Source organism: Aricia agestis, chromosome 22 (assembly GCF_905147365.1).
Source record: "Aricia agestis chromosome 22, ilAriAges1.1, whole genome shotgun sequence".
Taxonomy (NCBI): domain Eukaryota; kingdom Metazoa; phylum Arthropoda; class Insecta; order Lepidoptera; family Lycaenidae; genus Aricia; species Aricia agestis.
Genome location: NC_056427.1, coordinates 3993513 through 4015683, shown reverse-complemented (window position 1 = coordinate 4015683; position 22171 = coordinate 3993513). Strand labels below are relative to the sequence as shown.

Genomic DNA, 22171 nt, shown 5'->3' with positions numbered 1-22171 from the left:
TTGCGAAGTAGGCGATATTATCTTTCAAGTGGCTTTTCCACGTATCAGGCAAAGACACATGGATTAGCGAAAGCAAATAAGTGGCATTAGAATAATTTACAACAAAATAAGTTTACACTTACAAATCTACTATGCTTACTTATAAGTAAGCTTAAAGTATTCATAAATAAATACTATCACTTATTAACCTTGATTTTGTCACATTTGAATTATCTATCTAGCACATACTATTTTTGATTATAAAACAATTATTTGTCCTTGTCCCAAAATTTATCTACATCCTCTGACCCATTTAGCGTAAAATTTTAATCATAACTCCATTAGTTGTCATTGAATTTATTCATTGCATATAGGAGAAAACAACTAGTCTGCAGTTAGTTACTTCCAAAACCTAATAAGTAATAAGTAATATTGATAAGGACTCAGCAATCGAAACGTGTTTACTGTTTAGTAATGATAGTGACGATGATGATATAAACGATAAAGAAAAAGTTATTAACCGACTAGTTGACCCGGCAAAATTCGTATCATAGGGGGGTGTCCTAATGTAATCCTTCCCTGGATTTCCACGAATATATAAAGACTAGCCAAATCGGTTCAGTCGTTCTCAAGTTTTAGCGAGAAAATTAATTTTTATTATATAGATTTTTATAACCTTACACGTACTCGTTACAACACCACATTAAAGAAATATTATTACTTAATAATCCTTTCATATTTCCTTTATAACATTATAAGCTAAGTGGACTCCCCTGGGTAACCCTTGAAGGCTGTCACAACTCACAACAGACTTACTTTGACACAAAGATAGAATCTTTGGACTTCGCAGATGATAAAATAAGTTTTATTTGATATTTACCTGTAATAATATTATGTGTGTGGGACGTATTTTATTTAAGGTTTTGAAGTCCAAAGCTGTTAAAAAATCTAATACTTAGCAAGTATATTACTTATACAATTTTTAATATTTGTTAGATATTATTTCCCTTAGATTATAAGGGTGTGAATTCTGATTTACTGTTACTCATAGCAGAATAAACATTGTCATGTAAATATAAACACAATTATGAATATATTTAATAATCCCAAAAGTTGGTTTCCACTCTAAAATTGGATACAGATTACAAGCTTTAATAAAATACCGTTCTTAAAATACCCTTTTGGGTATTACTTTAAAGTTCTAAAGTTCTCCCTTATGTGCAATGTCTATAATAATTATAAACATCATCCATCGAAATACAATACAGAATAGAATAATAAGGTTACTGTCGTAGGTAGCTAGGGGAAGTACATACGTAGGTTGGTACTATTAATATAATATATTCTGTGACGTAGGTATGGGGAAGTACGTATCTATCTATGATAGTTGTATGACTGACACGATATGAACCAACCGCAAGAAAATGGGTTTTTTACCTCTTTACTTTATGTCCCCTAGAGGGCGCTGTAGCCAATTTAATGAGACGACGTGTAGCACATAACCAGCGGACGATCAAGAGGCTTTCGATAACATCTCGTTTGTCTAATTTTGATGACTAGAATTTGGCAACAGAATATTCATCGCAAAATACAGGTCAAAATCATAAACCTACTTTTCGCTTCACTATAGCCGGGTAAAAACTACACCTTTGTGCATTTTCTGGAACCAGTTTTTGACTGAGTTACTCTTCCATAGTATTGTATTTCGATGGCAGCTATAGCTCTATATTACCCTCGCTTTAAGACCTTTTGAATCACGCCGATCAATGTATTATAAACTTTTGCGGCTTGGGAAAACCTTTTAGGCCCATTTATTCGTTCGCCCAAAACTAATCCCGAAAACTATCAAATACCTTTCGGTTATCATCATCATCAGCCTTATACCCCTTACTAACACAGAGAGACAAAGCGTATTGAAGGCCTAGGTTTCGAAATAAGAGCCGGTCCACAAGGCGCGTTGCGTCAGCGTTGCGTTGACGCAGCGCTGCCGTTTGACGCATAGCCGGCCACACGGGCGCTGCGTCATCGCAGCATTACGAAGCAGTCACGTCAACACCACCTCCCGCTTCGTCTCGGGTGCTGCTGTCCGTCATTTTAGCGTTGCGACGACGCAGCGCGCCGTGTGAAAACCTTGATTATTTGTATGTAAACAACGCAACGGCAGCGCTGCGTCGACGCAACGCGCCTTGTGGACTGGCTCTAAAACCCAGTGAGCGTGTTGGTGAGACAAGTGTGACGATAATAACATCACAATAAAGACATAGTAAACGGCAATGCACTATGTCATAAGGAACCAACAACTAATATGACATATTCTAATCTAGACGCTTCTGACTCATGAGCACTGGCCACTATTCTGGGTTACATACCTAATAGATGTCTTAATTGGTAAACTCAAACTCAAACTTTTTTATTCAGAATAAATTTTTGCAAATGTTCTCTGAACGTCTACATGATGCCTACCACCGGTTCGGGAACTAACCCGGCGAGAAGAACCGGCGTAAGAAACTCGCAAAGTAAAGAAAATTAAAGGGTTTAGTCTTTATGTATTTACTCTGGCGAATAAGAAACAGTCAGTCACTTAATTGCCATCACCAATTTGAGTGACCTTGATGCCCATTCTTTTTATCTTACCAGCCAGCTGATTCGTGCCAAAAGACTGCTATGGTGCAACTTTTTAATTTAATCTAACTCAGATTAAACTAATCCCTATGATTAGCCAAGCAAACAATTTTATTCACATACCCATATTATACTCATGACATGACATTGACAGTTATAATTAACAACGACTTTTTATGCATGATCTTAGTTTGAAAGGGTATAGTCTAACACGTTATTAAATATTTGAAGGATAACAAGTTATAATTTGGAGTATAGCACATTAGAGAGTCTCACTTCTCTAAGCGACACTTTGCTGTGCATGCTGGTAGTAGAAAGACGCGACACGTAACGGCCAAATCTTCATAAGAGGATAAAATTTTTTTAGTGTTTAAATATTTTGTAGTAAATTTTTGTGCAGGAACCTAGGTAATTACTATTTGAAGCTGAAAAATAATTCAAACATATTAAATATTTTCGTATGAGAAAATGATTTTGGTATTATCTCAATAAAAAAAAAATTAAAAAAAAATACGTATGTATGAGAATTTCGATGGCACCCGGCCTCTTAAGTTGAAGTCGTATGAGATCAGCAGCATCTCACGGCGCGTACTACGCGACACAAAAAGTCAGTACTGTCAACTATCAACTATATCGCACGTGAAATGTCACTTTACTTTGCTGTAAGTTGGTAGACCTTTAACGCTTGGTACCTCCTAAAGTAAACGCCTGGCTCGCGTTTACTTTAGGAGGACTCCATAGTCACTGGACTTTCTTACCTCTAATTATTATTATAGGCGACATATTGTACAAAAAACTTGAGAAGTATCAAGGGATGGAACGAAGTTTTAAATTTCCAGCCAGTTGACGTCATGACCACATCAACGCCCTCTGCCTACTTCTCAGGTATCAAAATAAGTGTCGGTTAAAAAGTGTTGTTACAACTTTTTCCGTCTAGCCCCCTTTCGCAACGCGAGATAAGAAACTTCGTCCAAAAAAAATTGGACTTTTCATAAAATTACAAGGGTTAACAGGGGGACATGAGTGAAATTCTCAGCCCTGTATCGTACCCCTGGCTCTTGGGCCTTATTGTCTAACAGATCATTAAGAATTTGAAGAACAACAAGGTATAATTTGGACATTAATACCAACCTTGCTGTGAATCTCTGTCCATCCGAAAGCGGCTCCACGGTATACGTCACTCCCTGCGTCAAAACGCCCGCATTGCTGTCCACCCATGTGATCTGAAACAACAAAATAATATCAATCATATCTGACAAGATAACAATTTCAATCTAGGTTCGGTTTGAAATAGGAAGACTTTAGTATGATTGTGATAGCTTTTTCGAAGTAAAAAGGTTTGTTTTTTTATCGTTTCCTTTATTTTAAAATTATATGCTGAAATATAGACACAAAATAGGTGCTTTAAGCAAAAAAAATCTTTTGTTTTGAAAAAGTGCTAGTTCTTACGCTGGTTCTTTTGGCTCGCAAACTGGTGGTAGCTGTTATGTTAGACAATTTAAAAGTGTTCGTTTTTAAATACAACTGCCAATTTGCAATTGCAAAAATAATGCAATTTTAAGGGTGAAAAAAAAGTAAAAATACATCATAATTTGCAACCTGGAAAACCGCGAATTTTGATTAATTGTTGATTTTTTGAGATCAAAATCCTGGTATTAAACTATACATCGAATTGAGATTATACAAAATATATTAATAAATAACAAGTCTTAGTAAACAAAACCATATACAAATCAACTTATCATCCAAACAAATTGGTCTGAAATTCTATTTCATTTACAAAGCAACTTCTACTCCCAAGGGTCGGCGACATCATATTCAATTTTATCCTTAATTGTGTTTTGTCCCGGGTGTATAGCTTCAATAGATTAAACGTAATGGCTATAAGTGCTAATAAATTTGAGAATAACCTCTGTGGAATTGAAGGGGATCGAATGGTGATCAAATGACTTTTTATGTTGCAAATAATTCGTTTTATGTTTAGAGCAATATTGGTATTTGAGAAAGCTTTCAAGTGGTTTGGTTTCTAAAGAAGCTGTGATATCAAGACGATTCGTTTTGGTTTTCAAAGACACGCCAAAAATATGTTATATCGACATCATATAAATAGGATTCTTTCTATTTTTAATACCCGAAGCCTGAAGTTTTGGAGGGGGTCACACAAAAAAAATCGCTGTTATAGGATAACTAGAAATTTCCTGTTTATTATTTGGCAAGATTTTGAGATTTTTAAATTTGACCTTAAATTTTGGGGGGGTCATGTCCCCTGTGACCCCTCTCCTTCGGACCGCGCCTGCCCGAAGCAAAACAGAGGTGTGATTATAATATAAACAAATATAATAATATGTTTGACGTGCCGCAATTCACTGCTAGATTTTTATATTTATGGATTAAGTAAAAAAAACTAACAACGGAAATATTGTTGAGAAATTTTTGGGCTGAAATTTGGCATGCAGGTAGATGATATGACGTACGCATCCGCTACGAAAGGATTTTGATCAATTCCACCTCCAAGGGGTTAAAATAGGGGATGAAAGTTGGTATATAATAATACTTCTTATAATAATAATATCTATGGCCTCTTCACACCATGTCAACACAAATTACAAAGGAAAACTACTTGTTATACTAGATGAATTATGTAGTAGGTATAAGTGCGGAAAATTTGAAAGTTAGTTAAATAAGGAAATTGGGGTTAAAACCATACAAATTACCAGAACATTCGATCAAACGTGAAATTGTTTGAATAACAAACACAAATTACGAGTGCCGACCTAATTTTATTATGCCATTAGCATTCCTATCCAACCTTGATTCATGGGTTTTTTTTTATTGAATTGATTACAGGTTAAAAAAAAATTCACCCCATTTTAATATTGCTACTTCAAAATAGGGGTGGACCGTGGAATAGGTCACAGGAAACAAGTAATAAGTTTGAAAATACTATAAATATAACTGCTAAAATAATCTAAAATAATCACTTATTTATTATAGACACCTCATTTGTTAAAATCGGACCAGTAGTTTAGGTGTTACGAGGGTACATAGGTACATACGTAAACTGCAAAGTCAGAAAAAACCAGACGCTAAAAACTATTAGTAGTCACTAATAGTTGCATAAATTTTAATCCGAAATACAGATTTTACGGCATAGCCTGAAAACGATCATAAAATATTAACAGGTCAAGTTAAGGTGACGCCGCGTTAAAGTCAAAAACCGTGTTGGATATGTTTTAAATTGCTTGTTTTCTATGAGAAGCTGGCCTGGCCTCTCATAGAAAACAAGCAATGGAACAGCAAAAAATGGATAGGGCGTAAGCGACAAAATACTTTTGTCGCGTAATTTAAAACCCATAAATACATTTCATATATGCTATGGGCAAATTAAGGTGTATGCTTGAATCAATTTATGTACTTTTGGAAGCTTAAATCACTCTCCTCTGTTGGCAAAATAGGAATCCCTTTTTTTACAGAGGTCTTTTTGATTGATTATTCTGTGTTATAAAAGTTGACCAATCGTGTTATGCTATGGGTAATTCAAAGACAAAGACATGATGAATACTGACAATGAACTTTAATTTCTTAGCTTTAGTTATCGCTGAGAAAAATCGATATCGCTACAGTCAAATTATCAAGGCGCAGCCTTAATGAAAAGAAGACATTCACAAAAACTTTAGGCGGCACCGAGGCCCTTACTAATTTAAACAACAAATGTTTAGGAGACATTAAGCTACTTAACATTCAACAAACTTTTGCTGTAAATAAATTCTTAAATGAAATATTGGGTGCTTTCAAAACAGTCTCTAAGGTAATGGTGGCATATTGTTGCCAGAAATACAGTATTAGAGGAATCAAGATAAAGTTATTTTTATTTATAAGAGTCTCAAATATGATAAAATGTAATAATAAATGTGGGAAAATAGAGTAAAAAATAGAAAAGGGAATGAGAACCAATATTTATATATATATATATATATATATATATATATATATATATATATATATATATATATATATATATATATATATATATATATATATATATATATATATATATATATATATATATATATATATAAAGCAACTTCCGTCGCCCATGGACACTTGCAGCATCAGAAGAGCTGCAGGTGCTTTGGTAAGGCTAAGCTAAGCTAAGGTAATAGGGGAGGGTAAGGATGGGAAGGGAAGGGAATAGGGGAGGGTAGGGATGGGAAGGGAAGGAAATAGGGGAGGGTAGGAAAGGGAATAGGGTAGGTTGAACAGAAATGGACTAGATCCATTTCTGTGGGATTGGGCCTCCGGTAAACTCACTCACTCGGCGAAACACAGCGCAAGCGCTGTTTCACGCCGGTTTTCTGTGAGAACGTGGCATTTCTCCGGTCGAGCCGGCCCATTCGTGCCGAAGCATGGCTCTCCCACGTATAAATTTGTAAGTAATAACAGTAAAAAAAAAGGTTTTAGACGCATGAGATTAAAACTAGATTAAGATGATTTTTTATACCGTGGCACAAAAGTTTTACAAAGTGATAAATTAATTTTGGCACAAATGAAACTGAATTTCTTTTAAAGAAAACCTAGGCCTCAAACGTAAAATAAAATAAATTGATCCTAATAATTCGCAATAATTTCACATTTTCCAATCTCCCCATGGAACCTTGATAAATGTTATTCTCAGTAAATAGGGTAACAAAAAACCTTTTGATCAAAACATTTTTGTTTAGTCACATATTACTGGGACAATCCAATATAATTGCTTTGGCTTCGCAAAAAAAACGTTTATGTAAATTCGTATTTGATTTAAAAATATTACTGTTGGTGGAACGGAGGGGATCGATGGTAATATTGATATAGGATATGTTTTTGGACTCTTTTAACATGAAAACGCAGTTTACATTTGATTAATTTTGAAAAACATGTAGCTCAGAGGTTTTCAAACTTTTTTGGCGGCGAAACCTTTTTAAGCAGCGACGTTTTAGGGGGTCCCTCAAAAAATATTGTCATTGAATGGAGTGTCTGAAAAAACAATATTATTATAATATGTATCGTTGGAGACACTTGGAGAATGGCTAATGTAGCCATTAGCCAATGAAATGGTCTAATTAAATTAAAGGATTTGCATCTAGGTGTAGATGATACCGATAACACAAGTCCTCCAGTTACTCAGCATGGGGCCAAACTGAGGTGGTGTGAAGCATCCATAGATATTATTAATCAATATTTTCCATTCCAGGTCAAATGCTACAACTGTGACAATAATAAGCCCAAAATGAATTATGTATGCGGAGTTCAGCTTGATTTTGTTGTTTCTGCGGTTTAAATTCACCAACAAATGAATTTGCATTTTGTCGTTTGTGAATTTTTTGGAATACATAATTTTAGGCGGTTGCACACTAATAACGGCCTTTGTTGTGGTCGAGCGTCATGATTTTTACGCTGGATCTACAAAAACGTTGGCTCTTATTGTATTTACTATAGGATCATTTATCCATACTAATATTATGGATGCGAAAGTGGGTCCTTTTCCCGCTTAAGGTAACGCCTTGATAATTTGGCTGCAGCGATATCGATTTTTCTCAACAATGACTAAAGCTAAGAAATTAAAGTTCAATGTCAGTATTCATAATGTCTTTGTCTTTGAATTACCCATAGAATAATCAATCAAAAATACCTCTGTAAAAAAAGGGATTCCTATTTTGCCAACAGAGGAGAGTGATTTAAGCTTCCAAAATTCGTACATAGATTGGTTCAAGCGTATACTATAAATTGCGAATAGCTTATATGAAATATAATTATGGTTTTTAAATTACGCGACAAAAACCATTTTGTCGCTTACGCCCTTTCCATTTCTTGCTGTTCAATTTCCTGTTTTCTATGAGGGGCCGGCCCGGCCACTCATAGAAAACAAGCGATCTAAAACATAAATCCAAAACGATTTTTTACTTTAAGCGCTGAAACGACTTTGACGAATTTTGGTATGGAGATAGTTTGAGTCCCGGGAAAGGACATAGATAATTTTCATTCCGATAAAGATGTACGGTTCCCGCGCAATTAATTTTTACGCAACGGAGTTGCGGGCGCCATCTAGTCTGATAATAAATCAGACGTGCTTGGAAATACGCTAAGGCGAGAGTAGTTTTAGCTTGAAGATCGTTTTTTTTTATGAAATAAGGGGGCAAACGAGCGAACGGGTCACCTGATGGAAATGCAACTTCCGTCGCGCATGGACACTCGCAGCATCAGAAGAGCTGCAGGTGCGTTGCCTTTTAAGAGGGAATGGGGTAATAGGAGAGGGTAGGGAAGGGAAAAGGGTAGGAGAGGATTGGGCCTCCGGTAAACTCACTCACTCGGCGAAACACAGCGCAAGCGCTGTTTCACGCCGGTATTCTGTGAGCCCGTTTTATTTATCGTGTGATCCTATTTCCTAGTTTTGTTAATAATAATTTAGACCTATTATAGATTGTCAAGAGTGATGTGACTGGAGAAGAGAGAGTCAAGGAAAAAGTATGCTTGTGTACTGCGCACACACTTGGGCATTTTACAATCACTCCTGCATACGTATATTTTTAGAGGTATAAATGTCATCGGACATCAGAAGTAAGACATTATAATTATTCATTCGAAGATAAAACATTCATTTTGTGGGAGTTCATCAAAAACGTCACTTCTTAAAAGGGGTTTGCCACCTAAAAAGGTTGAGAACTGCTGCTAGAGAACGCTATTATTTACGTTGACCAATTCACCTTAAACACCATTCACCGAAAAATATCATCCCTTAAATGAAAAATAGTTGACCTAAATAGCAATCTGTATATTTTATTAATACCCTTAATTTTAACCAACACCATTCATTCGATTTCCGATCTTACACTAATGCGATAAAGTTAATTTTCGCTTGTCAGCTTTAGTTACATTACGGCATTGTAATAAGATTGAATTTCGCTTACCTCAGCAGGGGGCTTGCCGCCGACGGAGACGCATTCCAATTTGATTATTCTGTCTTCGGTGGTAGAGTAGAAACTCCCTTGCAGTATTTTCGGCGGCTCGGGAGGCACTAGCACGGTCAAACGGGCATAGCGTGACCTGATTGGAGGCTCACCTGCACAAAGAGATTTCATTTTAGTTCTGTCAATGGAGTGGAAATTATTAATCTAATAGTTTACTAGTGATTTAAGAAGTTTAGATTTTCCTAGCTTTTACAATAAAAATAAATAACATTTCCATTCATAAGAAAAATAAGAAACGCTCTCAAATTTCTTCATACATTTTCGCCCTATCAAGAACGCGGCGAGCGTCGTAACCGCCACTGTACAAGGCGCGCTGATATGAATGTTATTTTAATGTCCTTAACGTCGATATTCGTACTGACAGACATCGACCTGCTAATTTTTATGTGATAGCGTCCTTATAATTATCTCAATCCAAAACGATAACCTTGCACACAACCAAAGACCAAGCGTATACGCATCGCAATGGGATTCATTTTAGCTTAGCATAAAACTGTAGTTACTCGGGCGGATCTTCTCTATTTGTCATGTTTTTTTTAAATATCTTTGGAAATAAGCATTAAGAAACAAAATTGTTCGGTTAAGGACATTTTAATATAGATTTACTAACAATTTATTCAAATAAAATGTATAATTATCCTAATTAATTAATCCTAATTAATATTTCGATGAAATAGATTTTTGTCAGAGGTGAGTTTGTAAATTAATTACAGCCAAAGTATTACGTTTTATTAAAATGTTTATGGTTTAAGGTATTTTAAATATTGTGCTTTATATCTCATATTTTTGAACACTCGTTATTATATTGGAACTAGGTAAACCGGGAGTCACGGAATAACAAATTGGGGCTTATCCTCGCCTTAAGGCAAAAAATAAAAAGTATAATACTAAAAGACACCTAGAATTTTGGCGCAACCCCGTTGCGCCAAAATTCGTTAATTGCGCGGGAACCGTAAATTGTATCCATGTCCTTTACCGGGACTGGATTGGAATAATATAAACCCGCTATTATGTATAAAAGGAAATAAGACAACAAGACTCCATTCGCTGTTTCTCCACTTCTATAGAACAAGTTTTCATAACTCTCAAGTTTTGTGTTGGTACTTGGTTTATTCCGATGAAAATCATTTTCTGTTCATTTAAGAGGATACACCAGGGGCGAGAGAAATTGAAAATAGGTATTTGAAAATGTATTGCTGTCTCACCAATCTCAAGTCTCCCACCGCAGATCGCGATAGAGACAACACGACAAAAGTTCTAATAAAAGAACAGAAAATCTTTGATTTGTTGTCCGCTGATTCCTTCTCCAAAACTTAACCGATTTAAGTAATTTTTTCATTAAGAATTAAAGCAAGGCTTGAGCTGTGTTCCTATGTTTTATTTTTCTTGTATATTTTAGCCAGTTTTGTTTTCTGGGTGTTTGAACACAGAGGAAAATCTGGCCATTTTTTTGGGTTTTTCGACGTTCTTATCTTTTTTAATAATAAAATTATGAAAAAGAAGAAAACATCGGGACAATATGCTAATAGTGGCCATAGATATTCAGGAAAAAAATCATAACTCTACCGGCATTATCCAGGGAGGAAACAGGGGAGCTACCAGCCCGGAAAAGTTCTGAGATCCTTGACATAGAACTGACGCTAAGGTAAGCTGGTACCGACTTCAAAAGCATGAAGATTGAGTACAGAAATAGTTGAGGTTTAGGCGAAGTCTGAAGACGACACTATAATAAGGAATAAGAATTATTTGATTCTTTTTAGATTATTTTTAAGAATATTACTTTAGTTTTTACCTTGGAAGTCGGTTTTAATTTTTTGTTAAAAAATAATAATTTTACCCTTTTTAGTTACCTATGAGACCACAAGGCTATATTACTCATAGCTTGTTGTCTTAGAGTTGTACATAATATTATTACTAACGGTCGCCCGCGGCTCCGCCCGCGTGGATGTCGGTTACGGCTGCAAAAATCCTACCCAGGAAAGACTCGGTCAGCAAAATGATTCCCAGGTCAATTCACAGACTCCAACACTGACATCGACGACGCGAACGCAGTCATTGTTCGAAGGGATGCATATAGTGCACACTGCACAGATTGTCTTCCTCTCGCACGCGCACCCCCGCTTGGTGACGCCCACTATCGTTATATTTTCATTTCGCCATAATTTCAAAACTAAACGTCCAATTTTAATCATTCAAAGACCAAATGTTATCTACATAAACTGTACTTAGTGATGAAAGAATTTATTTTCTTAAGGATTAATAGCATAAGTAAAATAAACGCGTTTAAATGTAGTCCAAAAAAAATTCAAGATTTTTAAATAAAAAAATGGTTATTGTGCCTTACTCGACATAGACGAGTATAGTGTGTCGCGGGCTTTTTTGTAGATATTTATAAGATCTACAATTACTTAGAACATTTTATGGTTCTATCTTTTATAGTTTCGGCAGCGTACGCAAAATAAGTAACTTTTCTGGTTGATTTTACACCTGGCGTCCGAAAAACCCAAATATCTTACGAAACCCAATTTTTTTCAAAATAAAATTTAGCCTTTATTCAGCAGTAGTATAAATAAAGCCAAAATCCTCGAACTTGTATCTATAAGGATTCAAAAGTTCTGTTGGGTACCTTCGGAACCAGGGTACATTCTGGTGCAAAATCTTACTTTTTGGTATACTACCATTGGTATGCCTGAAACACTTCAGAAAAAATCAAAATCACTATATGTTTCCATACAAATTTCAAGGAGTCCCCTCGATTCCTCAGGGATCCCATCTTCAGATCACCATTTTTGTGAACATGGTACCAACCTCGGATTCAAACCTGTACAACAACAAAATAATCATGAATATCGGTCCACGAACGGCGAAGTTATGGTTGAACATACAAAAAAAAATATAAATATAAACAGACGAACGTATAACCTCCTCCTTTTTGGAAGTCGGTTAAAAAAAGACGGTGTGGACTCCTCTTAATGGTAGTATACTACTGCTTTAATCCTAAATTAATACAGCTTCGACATGGCTTCGATATACAGGGTGTAATCAAACTTACTGCCCTAGTAGACAAGTGGCAAGCGATTATCGTAAACGCTAACAAAATGCGATTTGACATAAGTCATCGCTTCGCTAGCGAATGCTAATGTCAAATCCCATACATTTTGTGGCATTGGCGTTTACGATAATCGCTTGCCGCTTGTCTAGGCCCTCTGATAATACCTTAGGGTGTGTATGCGTCTCTTAAACGAGCAAATTTTTTTATGGATTCTATGGGCAAGCGCCCCAGCTTCAAGAATTTGCCCATACAGTTAGTTAGACAATGGAAATCCGCCATTTTGTCGATAAAATCTGTCAGTATGTCGATTCTTCCGAAGAAAGAAACTGTTTCTATGGTGACCATGCTACGCTTGCTGGGGCTCCGAAAAGGCGTTATTCGCGAGTGGTACATAAATTGTTTTTACAAAATATGTCATCAAAGACCAGCAAACCGAAAGCATGGAGATATACAACGTGACATAAGACATTTTATTAGTTGTTTTTTCGCAGCAGAACGATTCACCTATAGTTTTTTTTTTTAATGAAATAAGGGGGCAAACGAGCGGGTCACCTGATGGAAAGCAACTTCCGTCGCCCATGGACACTCGCAGCATCAGAAGAGCTGCAGGTGCGTTGCCGGCTTTTTAAGAGGGAATAGGGTAACAGGGAAGGGTAGGGATGGGAAGGGAAGGGAAGGGAATAGGGAAGGGTAGGGAAGGCAATAGGGTAGTGGATTGGGCCTCCGGTAAACTCACTCACTCGGCGAAACACAGCGCAAGCGCTGTTTCACGCCGGTTTTCTGTGAGAACGTGGTATTTCTCCGGTCTAGCCGGCCCGTTCGTGCCAAAGCATGGCTCTCCCACGTATAAATAGTAGTACTATCGAATCATGCAAGTTATTTTTCGAAAATAAAAAAATATTTTGTATGACGTATTAAGGCCACTTTATGCCGATAGGCGCGAGCGGGGGGGTTTTTGGAAGAATGTGAAAGAGTGATGTTGTGTTTTTATATTATTTTCCTAAAATTGTGTTATCTGGGTTTTTAATGTGTAATATTGGTAGGATATTAACCATTAAATATTCGTTATCATGCACAAGTGTAGGAAAGTGATGTAATAACCAGAAACGTGCTCTTTTGTGTTCCCTCCAAAACTCCATCAAAAGTTTCAGTAAAGCGTCCTACCACTTTACTGAATCGACCGACTTCACTTCTTGACTGTATTGATTTTATACTTAGACTTTGACTAGACTTTAGACCTGACTGACCTGATGATAATATAGAAAAAATTGTATAAAGAATATTGTTTTCCCGCCATAATACTATACTCGACACTGGCCATAGTTATAGCCGAAGTGCCAATAAATGGAAAAAAAAGGCGCGAGCGGCTATACCCGGCTGAATTTTATTTATGATTTGAAATAAAAAAAACTTCACAAATCTATTGTACTAAGATAGAATCGTTTTACTGTGGGAAAACAACCTTTAAAATGTCACTCAGTATACATTCATTCAAAACAAAAATTTTGAAAATCGGTTCACAAACGGGCAACGGCGGAAGTCGGTTAAAAATGAACACATTTTTTGGGGTCCAAGAAATCCGCTAAGAATGTTTGAGAGCCGCTGCTACAGTGATCTTTTTATCATGTTATAATCAAAGACGTATTTCAAATATCACTATACAAAAGAGCCAATTAATTTAATATACAAAATATTATACATTTCAACATCTTTAAGCAATGGTTTCTTTGACAACATTTTCAATGTTCGTATTGAAGAGAATTTCAAAAGCTCAATGTAAGATTTAATAAAGCGAATTGCTTAACTTAAACAAAAGATAAGAGGTTTAAGGATTAAGTTAATTCGCTGTTAAAACCTAACTGAAGTTTAATGTTAAAATAGATTATTATATTTTTAAGTCCTTTGATGGGATTGTGTCTTTTTTGTAGAGGTTTTTAACCAATTAGGCTAAGAGGGTTTTACTATTCAAATATATAAAACGAACTTTTGCCCGCGGCTTCGCTCGCGTTAAGAAGTATTATTATATACAAACTTTCATCCCCTATTTGAACCCCTTGGGGTTGGAATTGATCAAAATCCTTTCTTAGCGGATGCCTACGTCATAACATCTACCTGCATGCAAAATTTCAGCCCGATCCGTCCAGTGGTTTGGGCTGTGCGTTGATAGATCACTATGTCAATCAGTCAGTCAGTCACCTTTGAGTTTTATTTATATAGACTTTACCTAAGTAGGCACTATAATATTATCCTATCATAATATTAAACGTCTGGATCGATTGTGAAAAAATTTCTTTGTGTCTCAAGCAGGTTTCGGAAATGGTTAAGATTTAAAACTCGGGTAGCCAAAGTTTTTTTTTGTATTGTAACAGCTGATTAATAAAAGTTTATATTAAACGCCTCCGTGGTCTAGTGGTTATAGCGCGGCTCTCGAATCCGGAGTTCGTGGGTTCGAATCCCGCGTTAGAAACATGTTATTTCCAAGTTTGGTTAGGACAATGCAGGCTGATCACCTGATTGTCTGACAAGTAAGATGATCCATGCGTCGGATGGGCATGTAAAAAGTCGGTCCTGCGCCTGATCTCTCGCCAGTCGTGTCGGTCTGCCGTCCCACTGGGTTATGAGAGTAAAGGAATAGAGAGTGCTCTTGTGTGCTGCGCACACACTTGGGCACTATAAAACTACTCCTGCGTAACAGGCCTGGTTTCAATGAAACTGGCCACCGCCATCGAAATCGGTGTGGGGAGTATTATTATTATATTTAATACTTGATGGTCGTTTAGTGCTGGTGAACTTCGTGTCACTTTCCCCCTATTATAAACCTTCCATGGACTTCCACGGATATTACAAGACTAAAATAAGTCAAATCGGTTCAGACTTTAGCCGTTCTAATTTTTTATTTTAATTTATATAGTAATCTATACATCTCGTCAAAACTGTACATTTCGGTAATCCGAAATGTACAGTTTTGACGGGATTTGATATTTGAATCTAGTGTGTGATACGACTCCAAGCATTTAACGAGACAATTTTAACTAAGGTTTTTGAAATACTTATCTATGATCTAACCTGTAACTCAAAGACAACTCCCAAAAGATAGGAGCCACTTAAGTTAGATGGAAAGATAAGTTAATTAGTGATAATATAATTAATCCGCTTTATTAATTGGTTCTCCGATAACGGTTGGGACATTTGGTTAAAATACGGTGTTTTGGGCAGTGCAGACGGGCCACAAGAAACGAGTTCAAATTTTTAATCCCAAACAAAAATAGAAAATCTGTGAAAATTTCAGAAGTTTATCTATAGTGGTTCTTACAGCCTGGAGACAGGCAGACGGACAGACAGACAAACACACAGGCAGACGGACGGATAGACAGACGGACAGACATCGAAGTCTCAGTAATAGGGCCCGGTTTTGCGAACCCTAAAAAGGGTTAAATAATTTTGACATGTCTATCTATGGCGTCGTAGCATCCAAAGGAGTAGATCGATTTTGATCCAATTATTTATGTGTGAAAGCTGACATGATGTAGAGTGTTTTTCAGCAATAGCCCTATCATGATTAGCCCGCAAAATGCTGAAAATGTAAGGTTCATTTTCATTAAATTTTCTAATCAACTTCTAGTGTGGGTTGGTTATAATATTTTGGAATTATCCTCTTATTAAAATTTTTAAGTTGGGGGGTGTTTGTATTAGCTAAACATTATATTTTATTTGTTTGTTTTTCTGATTTGTCGCTCGTCTGCACCGTCCGTAAAATATACAAATACGGGTAATTACTTGAATTTCTTCAAATATTTACTGGGCTGTTATCAAGATGCCGATACTTAGATTACATAGATCTGTGCATTACTGTGTCGTAATTGATATAGCTTTTGGACTAAGAAGTTACTACCGCGTCAAACGTGACGACTGACCTGGTGATGACGATGATGATGATTATAATGATAATGAGGGAGAGACTACTTGCGCGGCGTAGATAAGGAAGTACCTCAAGAGGAAATACGCCTACCCAACTCAAGTTTCGTTAAATCCAAATCTTGAGTCTGTTTCTAAGTCAACAATAGTTACTTGATACTTCAAAAGGTTATGTGCCCTAAGGTTATAACCCAAGAGCCAGCGTCAGCCAGATTTTTGTCATTTTAGAAAACCTGAAAGTTTTCCTGTAAAAGTCCCCCATAGAGATAATAATAATAATAGCTCCCACACCGATTCGGTGACGGTGGCCGGTTTCATTGAAACCAGGCCAGCAACGCAGGAGTAATTTTATAGTGCCCAAGTGTGTACGCAGAAGACAAGAGCAATCTCTATTCCTTTACTCTCATAACCCAGTGGGACGGAAGACCGACATGACCGTCGAGACATCTATCAGGCGCAGGACCGACTTTTTACATGCCCATGCATGGATCATCTTACTTGTCAGACAATCAGGTGATCAGCCTGCATTGTCCTAACCAAACTTGGAAATAACATGTTTCCAACGCGGGAATGGAACCCACGACCTCCGTAAGTCAAGAGCCGCGCTCTATACCACTAGACCACGGAGACGTTATAGAGGTAATAACGACGGACGACCAGCAATTACTGTGGAGTTTCGGTTGCGGTTACTTTAGGAGTTTCAGTTATGTAGGTCTACTTGACCTCCGTGGTCTAGTGGTATGGAGCGCGGCTCTCGAGTCTCGACTCGGAGGTCGTGGGTTCGATCACCTGATTGTATCACAAGTAAGATGATCCATGCGTCGGATGGGCATGTAAAAAGTCGGTCCTGCGCCTGATCTCTCGCAGGTCGTGTCGGTCTTCCGTCCCGGGTTATGAGAGTGAAGGAATAGAGAGTGCTCTTGTGTACTGCGCACACACTTGGGCATTATAAAAATAACTCCTACGTAGCTGGCCTGGTTTCAATGAAACCGGCCACCGTCACCGAAACCGGTGTGGGAGCTATTACTATTATCTACTTGACCTTCGATAACTGTAGAAGTCTCGTCTCTCACTGCTGGTCATTTTTGACAGTTGCTTCCTACTGCCAGACCACCTCAAAGTCTAAAAAAAATCCATACTAATATTATAAAAGCGAAAGTGTGTCTATTACCTCTTCACGCCCAAATAGCTGAACCGATTTTGCTGAAATTCGGTATGGAGATACTTTAAGTCCCGGGAAGGGTCATGGAATATTTTTTTGGACCGGTTACAGTTCCCGATGAACGAATTTTGGCGCATCGGAGTTGCCGGCGTCGTATAGTCTAAACTGTAAACTAAAATTTTCATCTTTTCAAAAAGGACGAAAATCTGGCTATCTCTGGCTCTTGGCCTATTATGAAAAGGTCGTACTGAGGAATTGCTGTTTGTTTGTTTAGTATGTATAATGTTAAATGTATTAATATACTCTTGCCTGCGGCTCAGTACGCATTTCGAGACCACGTGCAACTTTAATACCTCGGTCCTCGATCGTGGGAATAGCAGACACGATAGATTTTCAATTGTTATGCGGCAGCCGGGTGCTGCTTGGGGATTGATGGGTTAAGACTTAAGATCCATAGGAGCTGGAGGTAAATCAGGCGACCGATTCTCAAGCGTCGAATTTCGATCGCAGGATATCCTCCATTTCTGATACAATTCTTGTATGTTTTTAAAAGAGTTACGGAGATAACAATGCAATAATCAACTTTGAACTAATCTAATAAGGGTAAAATTTGATTGTCAGTTTGCTTACTAATAATTATAATAATTAATAAGCTACGAATTAATCATGATCGTTTTTGAAGACATTGTCGGAACCTCCGGAACAGTCAACAAAATTGAAGATGGCAAATTTGAAAACCTTAAAATATTATGTAAGTATTACAATTTACAATAGCCAGTAAGTCTTTGCGATGTAAAATTGAGAAAAATAAAAAATATACGTTCGAAATTTAAAATTTTAAACATAGAAAGAGAATTTCCAATTTATTAAAAGAACACAATTTCTTTGTGAATTTGCTCAGAAAACACTGTGGAAGATCGATGAAAAGTGAGGTTAAAGTTGAAATAAAAATTGTACGAGTAATTCTTTCATCATCATCACCTTTAGTCACTTCTTACGAAGGGCAAATTATTGTCCCTAAAAGTACATGTTTATTCTCTTAAAATCACGTTAGAACAGCACTTTTTCCGAGATTAAAAACTATATTTTAATTTCCTGAGATTTAAAATACTTCTATACAAAATTTTATCCAAACAGCTATGCAGTTTTTAAGTTTAAGGGTATATTCACATTGCGCCGTGACGTGACGCAGTGATGTAAAGCATTTTGAGAGTTCCGTACCCAAAGAGTAAAAACGGAACTCTATTACTAACACTTTGCTATCTGGCCGCCTGTCTGTCTGTCTGTTTGTCTCCAGGCTGTATCGCAAGAACCTCTATGGTTACAATTCTGAAATTTTCACTAGCGAGTCTATCAATCTGATATTTGGTACTACTAATCTATTATTATATTATTAATACGTGAGCCAAAAATTTTTGTAACCCTTTTGACGAAAAATGGGGACACGTAGGTGAATGAAATTTTGCACAGTTATAGTTTACTAGCTGTTGCCCGCGACTTCGTCCGCGTGGACTTCAGTTTATAGCGCGCGATGTCAACAAAATTGGTGTCAAAAGCTTTTATAAAAAAAACCCTGGTACCCCTTAAATCAAAACAGCTGTGCAGTGTGCACATAATATTCCTTTTTTTTTAAATTAAACTTTATATTTTATGCCAAATTTTAAAGCTTATTTAGCCCCCCAATTACACAACTTTACCCATAAACTATTTATCATTGATAGGTTTAAGGTTACGTCACTGTATCACTGTATATAATATAAAGTACTGACTTATTAAATAACGTAAAAAAGAAATAACAATCGAAAAAAATCGAAACTCGAATGTATGACCACCACCTCTTATAGAAACATGTTGGGCAAGCGTTAGCGCGATGTAAGAGACGCACGGCTCCAGAATTTTTGGAACTAACTTAATTTGAACAAATTTTCGTATTTTCACCCCCTGACAACCCTTTTTTCCAGTAAAAAAGTAGCCTATGTCCTTTCTCAGGCTTTAGACTATCTGTATACAAAATTTCATTACAATCGGTTCGGTAGTTTTGGCGTGAAAGCGAGACAGACAGACAGACAGACAGAGATACTTTCGCATTTATAATATTAGTATAGATATGGTGAAGGAGTGCATCGAGCTAATATTATTTTGAAATTATGCTTTTATCATACATTTTTTTAACAAATAAAACATTACACACACTACAACACACACACTAGGAAAAATGCAGATTTTTGAGTGACAAGCCTATACATACGAATTATAGTCTTTTATTTATGGTTGAAGTCTGTTGACAACAAGGTGACAAATTGAAAATGGATTAAAGTTTTTCTATTGAATCTGAGATACTATTAGACAATGCTTACACGGCCAGTCTGAGATCAGCTGAGTTCCAGAGACAAAAGTTAAAAAAAATATGATAAGGTCAATATTCTTTACAAAATATAGGTAGTAGGTAGTCCTAATGTCGTTAGAACTAAGGTCGAATTTCGACCATTGGGCGATCTCTAGTATAATTTATTCTGTGCTAATATGTATATTTTCATCTAGTTAATAAAGTTTAGTTTGGAACGGCTCGTTAAAAAATGCATCGCATTGCATCGTCCTAAACAAACGTAAGAGGTAACAGACATACACACGCATCTGTATGGATCACCCTTACCCTATAATTTAGGAGTTATCACGTAAAGAAACAAACCAAATCATTTTAATCATATGGTTCTCGAAACTTCGAGTATTCTCACTCGTTTCTCACGTATTTTGAGTAATTACACTCAATTTTACTATACAAACACTGTACCATATGGTATAATAATATACCTGGTATACCTTACATGCCTGCCTAGCATACGATAACGAGATATCTCACTGTACATGTTTCTCGATGTTTGATGGATTATCTCTTCATCTCTATTGACCCTAGCAAAACAAACATTTTTACTCGCGTAGATCTATCATCGAAATAGAGTTTTGTCGAGATATTGTCGAGATTTTGACATTATGAGACGAGTAGTTTTTAATTATCTCGAGAGTGAGATATCTCGTTGGCGTATGCTAGGCAGGCAGGTATGATTAGTAAAACTTTTATACATGGTGAATGTGTATGGGTCCCCCTGTAATATAAGAGTTTGCTGTGAAAGTGGCACCGCTGAAAGAGTACTTACTTTTTTTCACCTTTATATGGAAAATTCATGACGCAGCCCGGAGCGGGGGCGCTTGCCCATACAAATCACAAGTAAATAATCGACCAAGTGCGAGTCGGACTCGCGCACGTACTGTTATAGAGCAAAAATAAGGCAAAAATTGTGTTTTTTGTATGGGAGGCAGGTTTTATTAATTATTAAAGTACACATATAATTTAGGACTTTCTGAAAATTTCAAGTGCCTACCTGTTGCCATTATTAATAACGAGCAAAAAAAGGCCAAAAAAATCACGTTTCTTGTATGGGAGCCCCCCTTCAATATTAATTTTATTTTGTTTTTAGTATTTGTTGTTATAGCGGCAACAGATATACATAATCTGTGAAAATTTCATCAGTCTAGCTACAGCGGTTCTTGAGATACAGCCTGGTGACAGACAGACGGACAGGCAGACGGACAGACAGACGGACAGACAGACATCGAAGTCTCATATGAATAGGGTTCCGTTTTCACCCTTTGGGTACGGAACCCTAAAAATACTCTTTCAGCGATGCAATGCTATTTTCACAGTGAACTCTCTATAAGTGACATCACCTTGTTTTATTACACCCTGTATAGTTCTGTTCGTTTACACTTTTGCCGATACTCCCATAGTATAAACTTTTTTTGGTTCGCTAGCCAATTCGCGCCGAAGCAAAGGTTTCTGACGATGGACCTACCACGTTAAAATACCTTTGACTTCAATCTTTTTTTCCTACCTCACACAGTTCAAACCGTTTATCTTTTTATGATAAAACGTTGACTTTATTACCTCTTGGGAGGCAAAGTCGTAAAAACTACCTACGGAGTTGAAATAAAAACAAATCTTTCTTTACTTCTTTGACAATGTTATGAAGTCTAGTTAAAAAAAGTTTTATATTATAATATTACCTAAAACCTACTATTATTTTCTTACATTAGAGAGAAAGAAATCCTTTTACCCTGGGTTGAAAATATATTATGATCCTCTAACCCCACATAAAAAGGTAAAGTGTATCCCTTTTACCCCAAGGTGCTAAATACACAACGTCTTTCTTACCCCAGAGTGTTAAATAAACTATGGCCATTTTATCCCATTCTTCCACTTATTACAGAGTGGTAACTAAACAATGTTCCTCATACCCTAGGAGCTTATAGTGAACTATGTTCCTTTTACCCCATAATAAGATCTTATGTACACTTACCCCTCGCTCCTGAGCTGACTTGGCATTGATACTTTGCGTCGTCGTCCAGCGTGACGTCTCGAATGTCCAACGAGTAGTCGCC

The 22171-nt window shown here is 36.7% G+C and overlaps 1 protein-coding gene across 2 annotated transcripts in view; it reads right to left on the bottom strand.

Moving 5' to 3' along the window:
* LOC121738059 (irregular chiasm C-roughest protein-like) overlaps positions 1-22171 on the bottom strand; it is an 85506-nt gene that overhangs the window by 51277 nt on the left and 12058 nt on the right. For both annotated transcript variants that reach the window (XM_042129877.1, XM_042129878.1), the window contains exons 3-5: positions 22090-22170; positions 9546-9697; positions 3733-3824 (exon numbers count right to left, since the gene is read on the bottom strand). In XM_042129877.1, coding sequence (XP_041985811.1) covers positions 3733-3824; positions 9546-9697; positions 22090-22170 — 325 coding nt within the window. The remainder of the gene's footprint in view (positions 1-3732; positions 3825-9545; positions 9698-22089; position 22171) is intronic.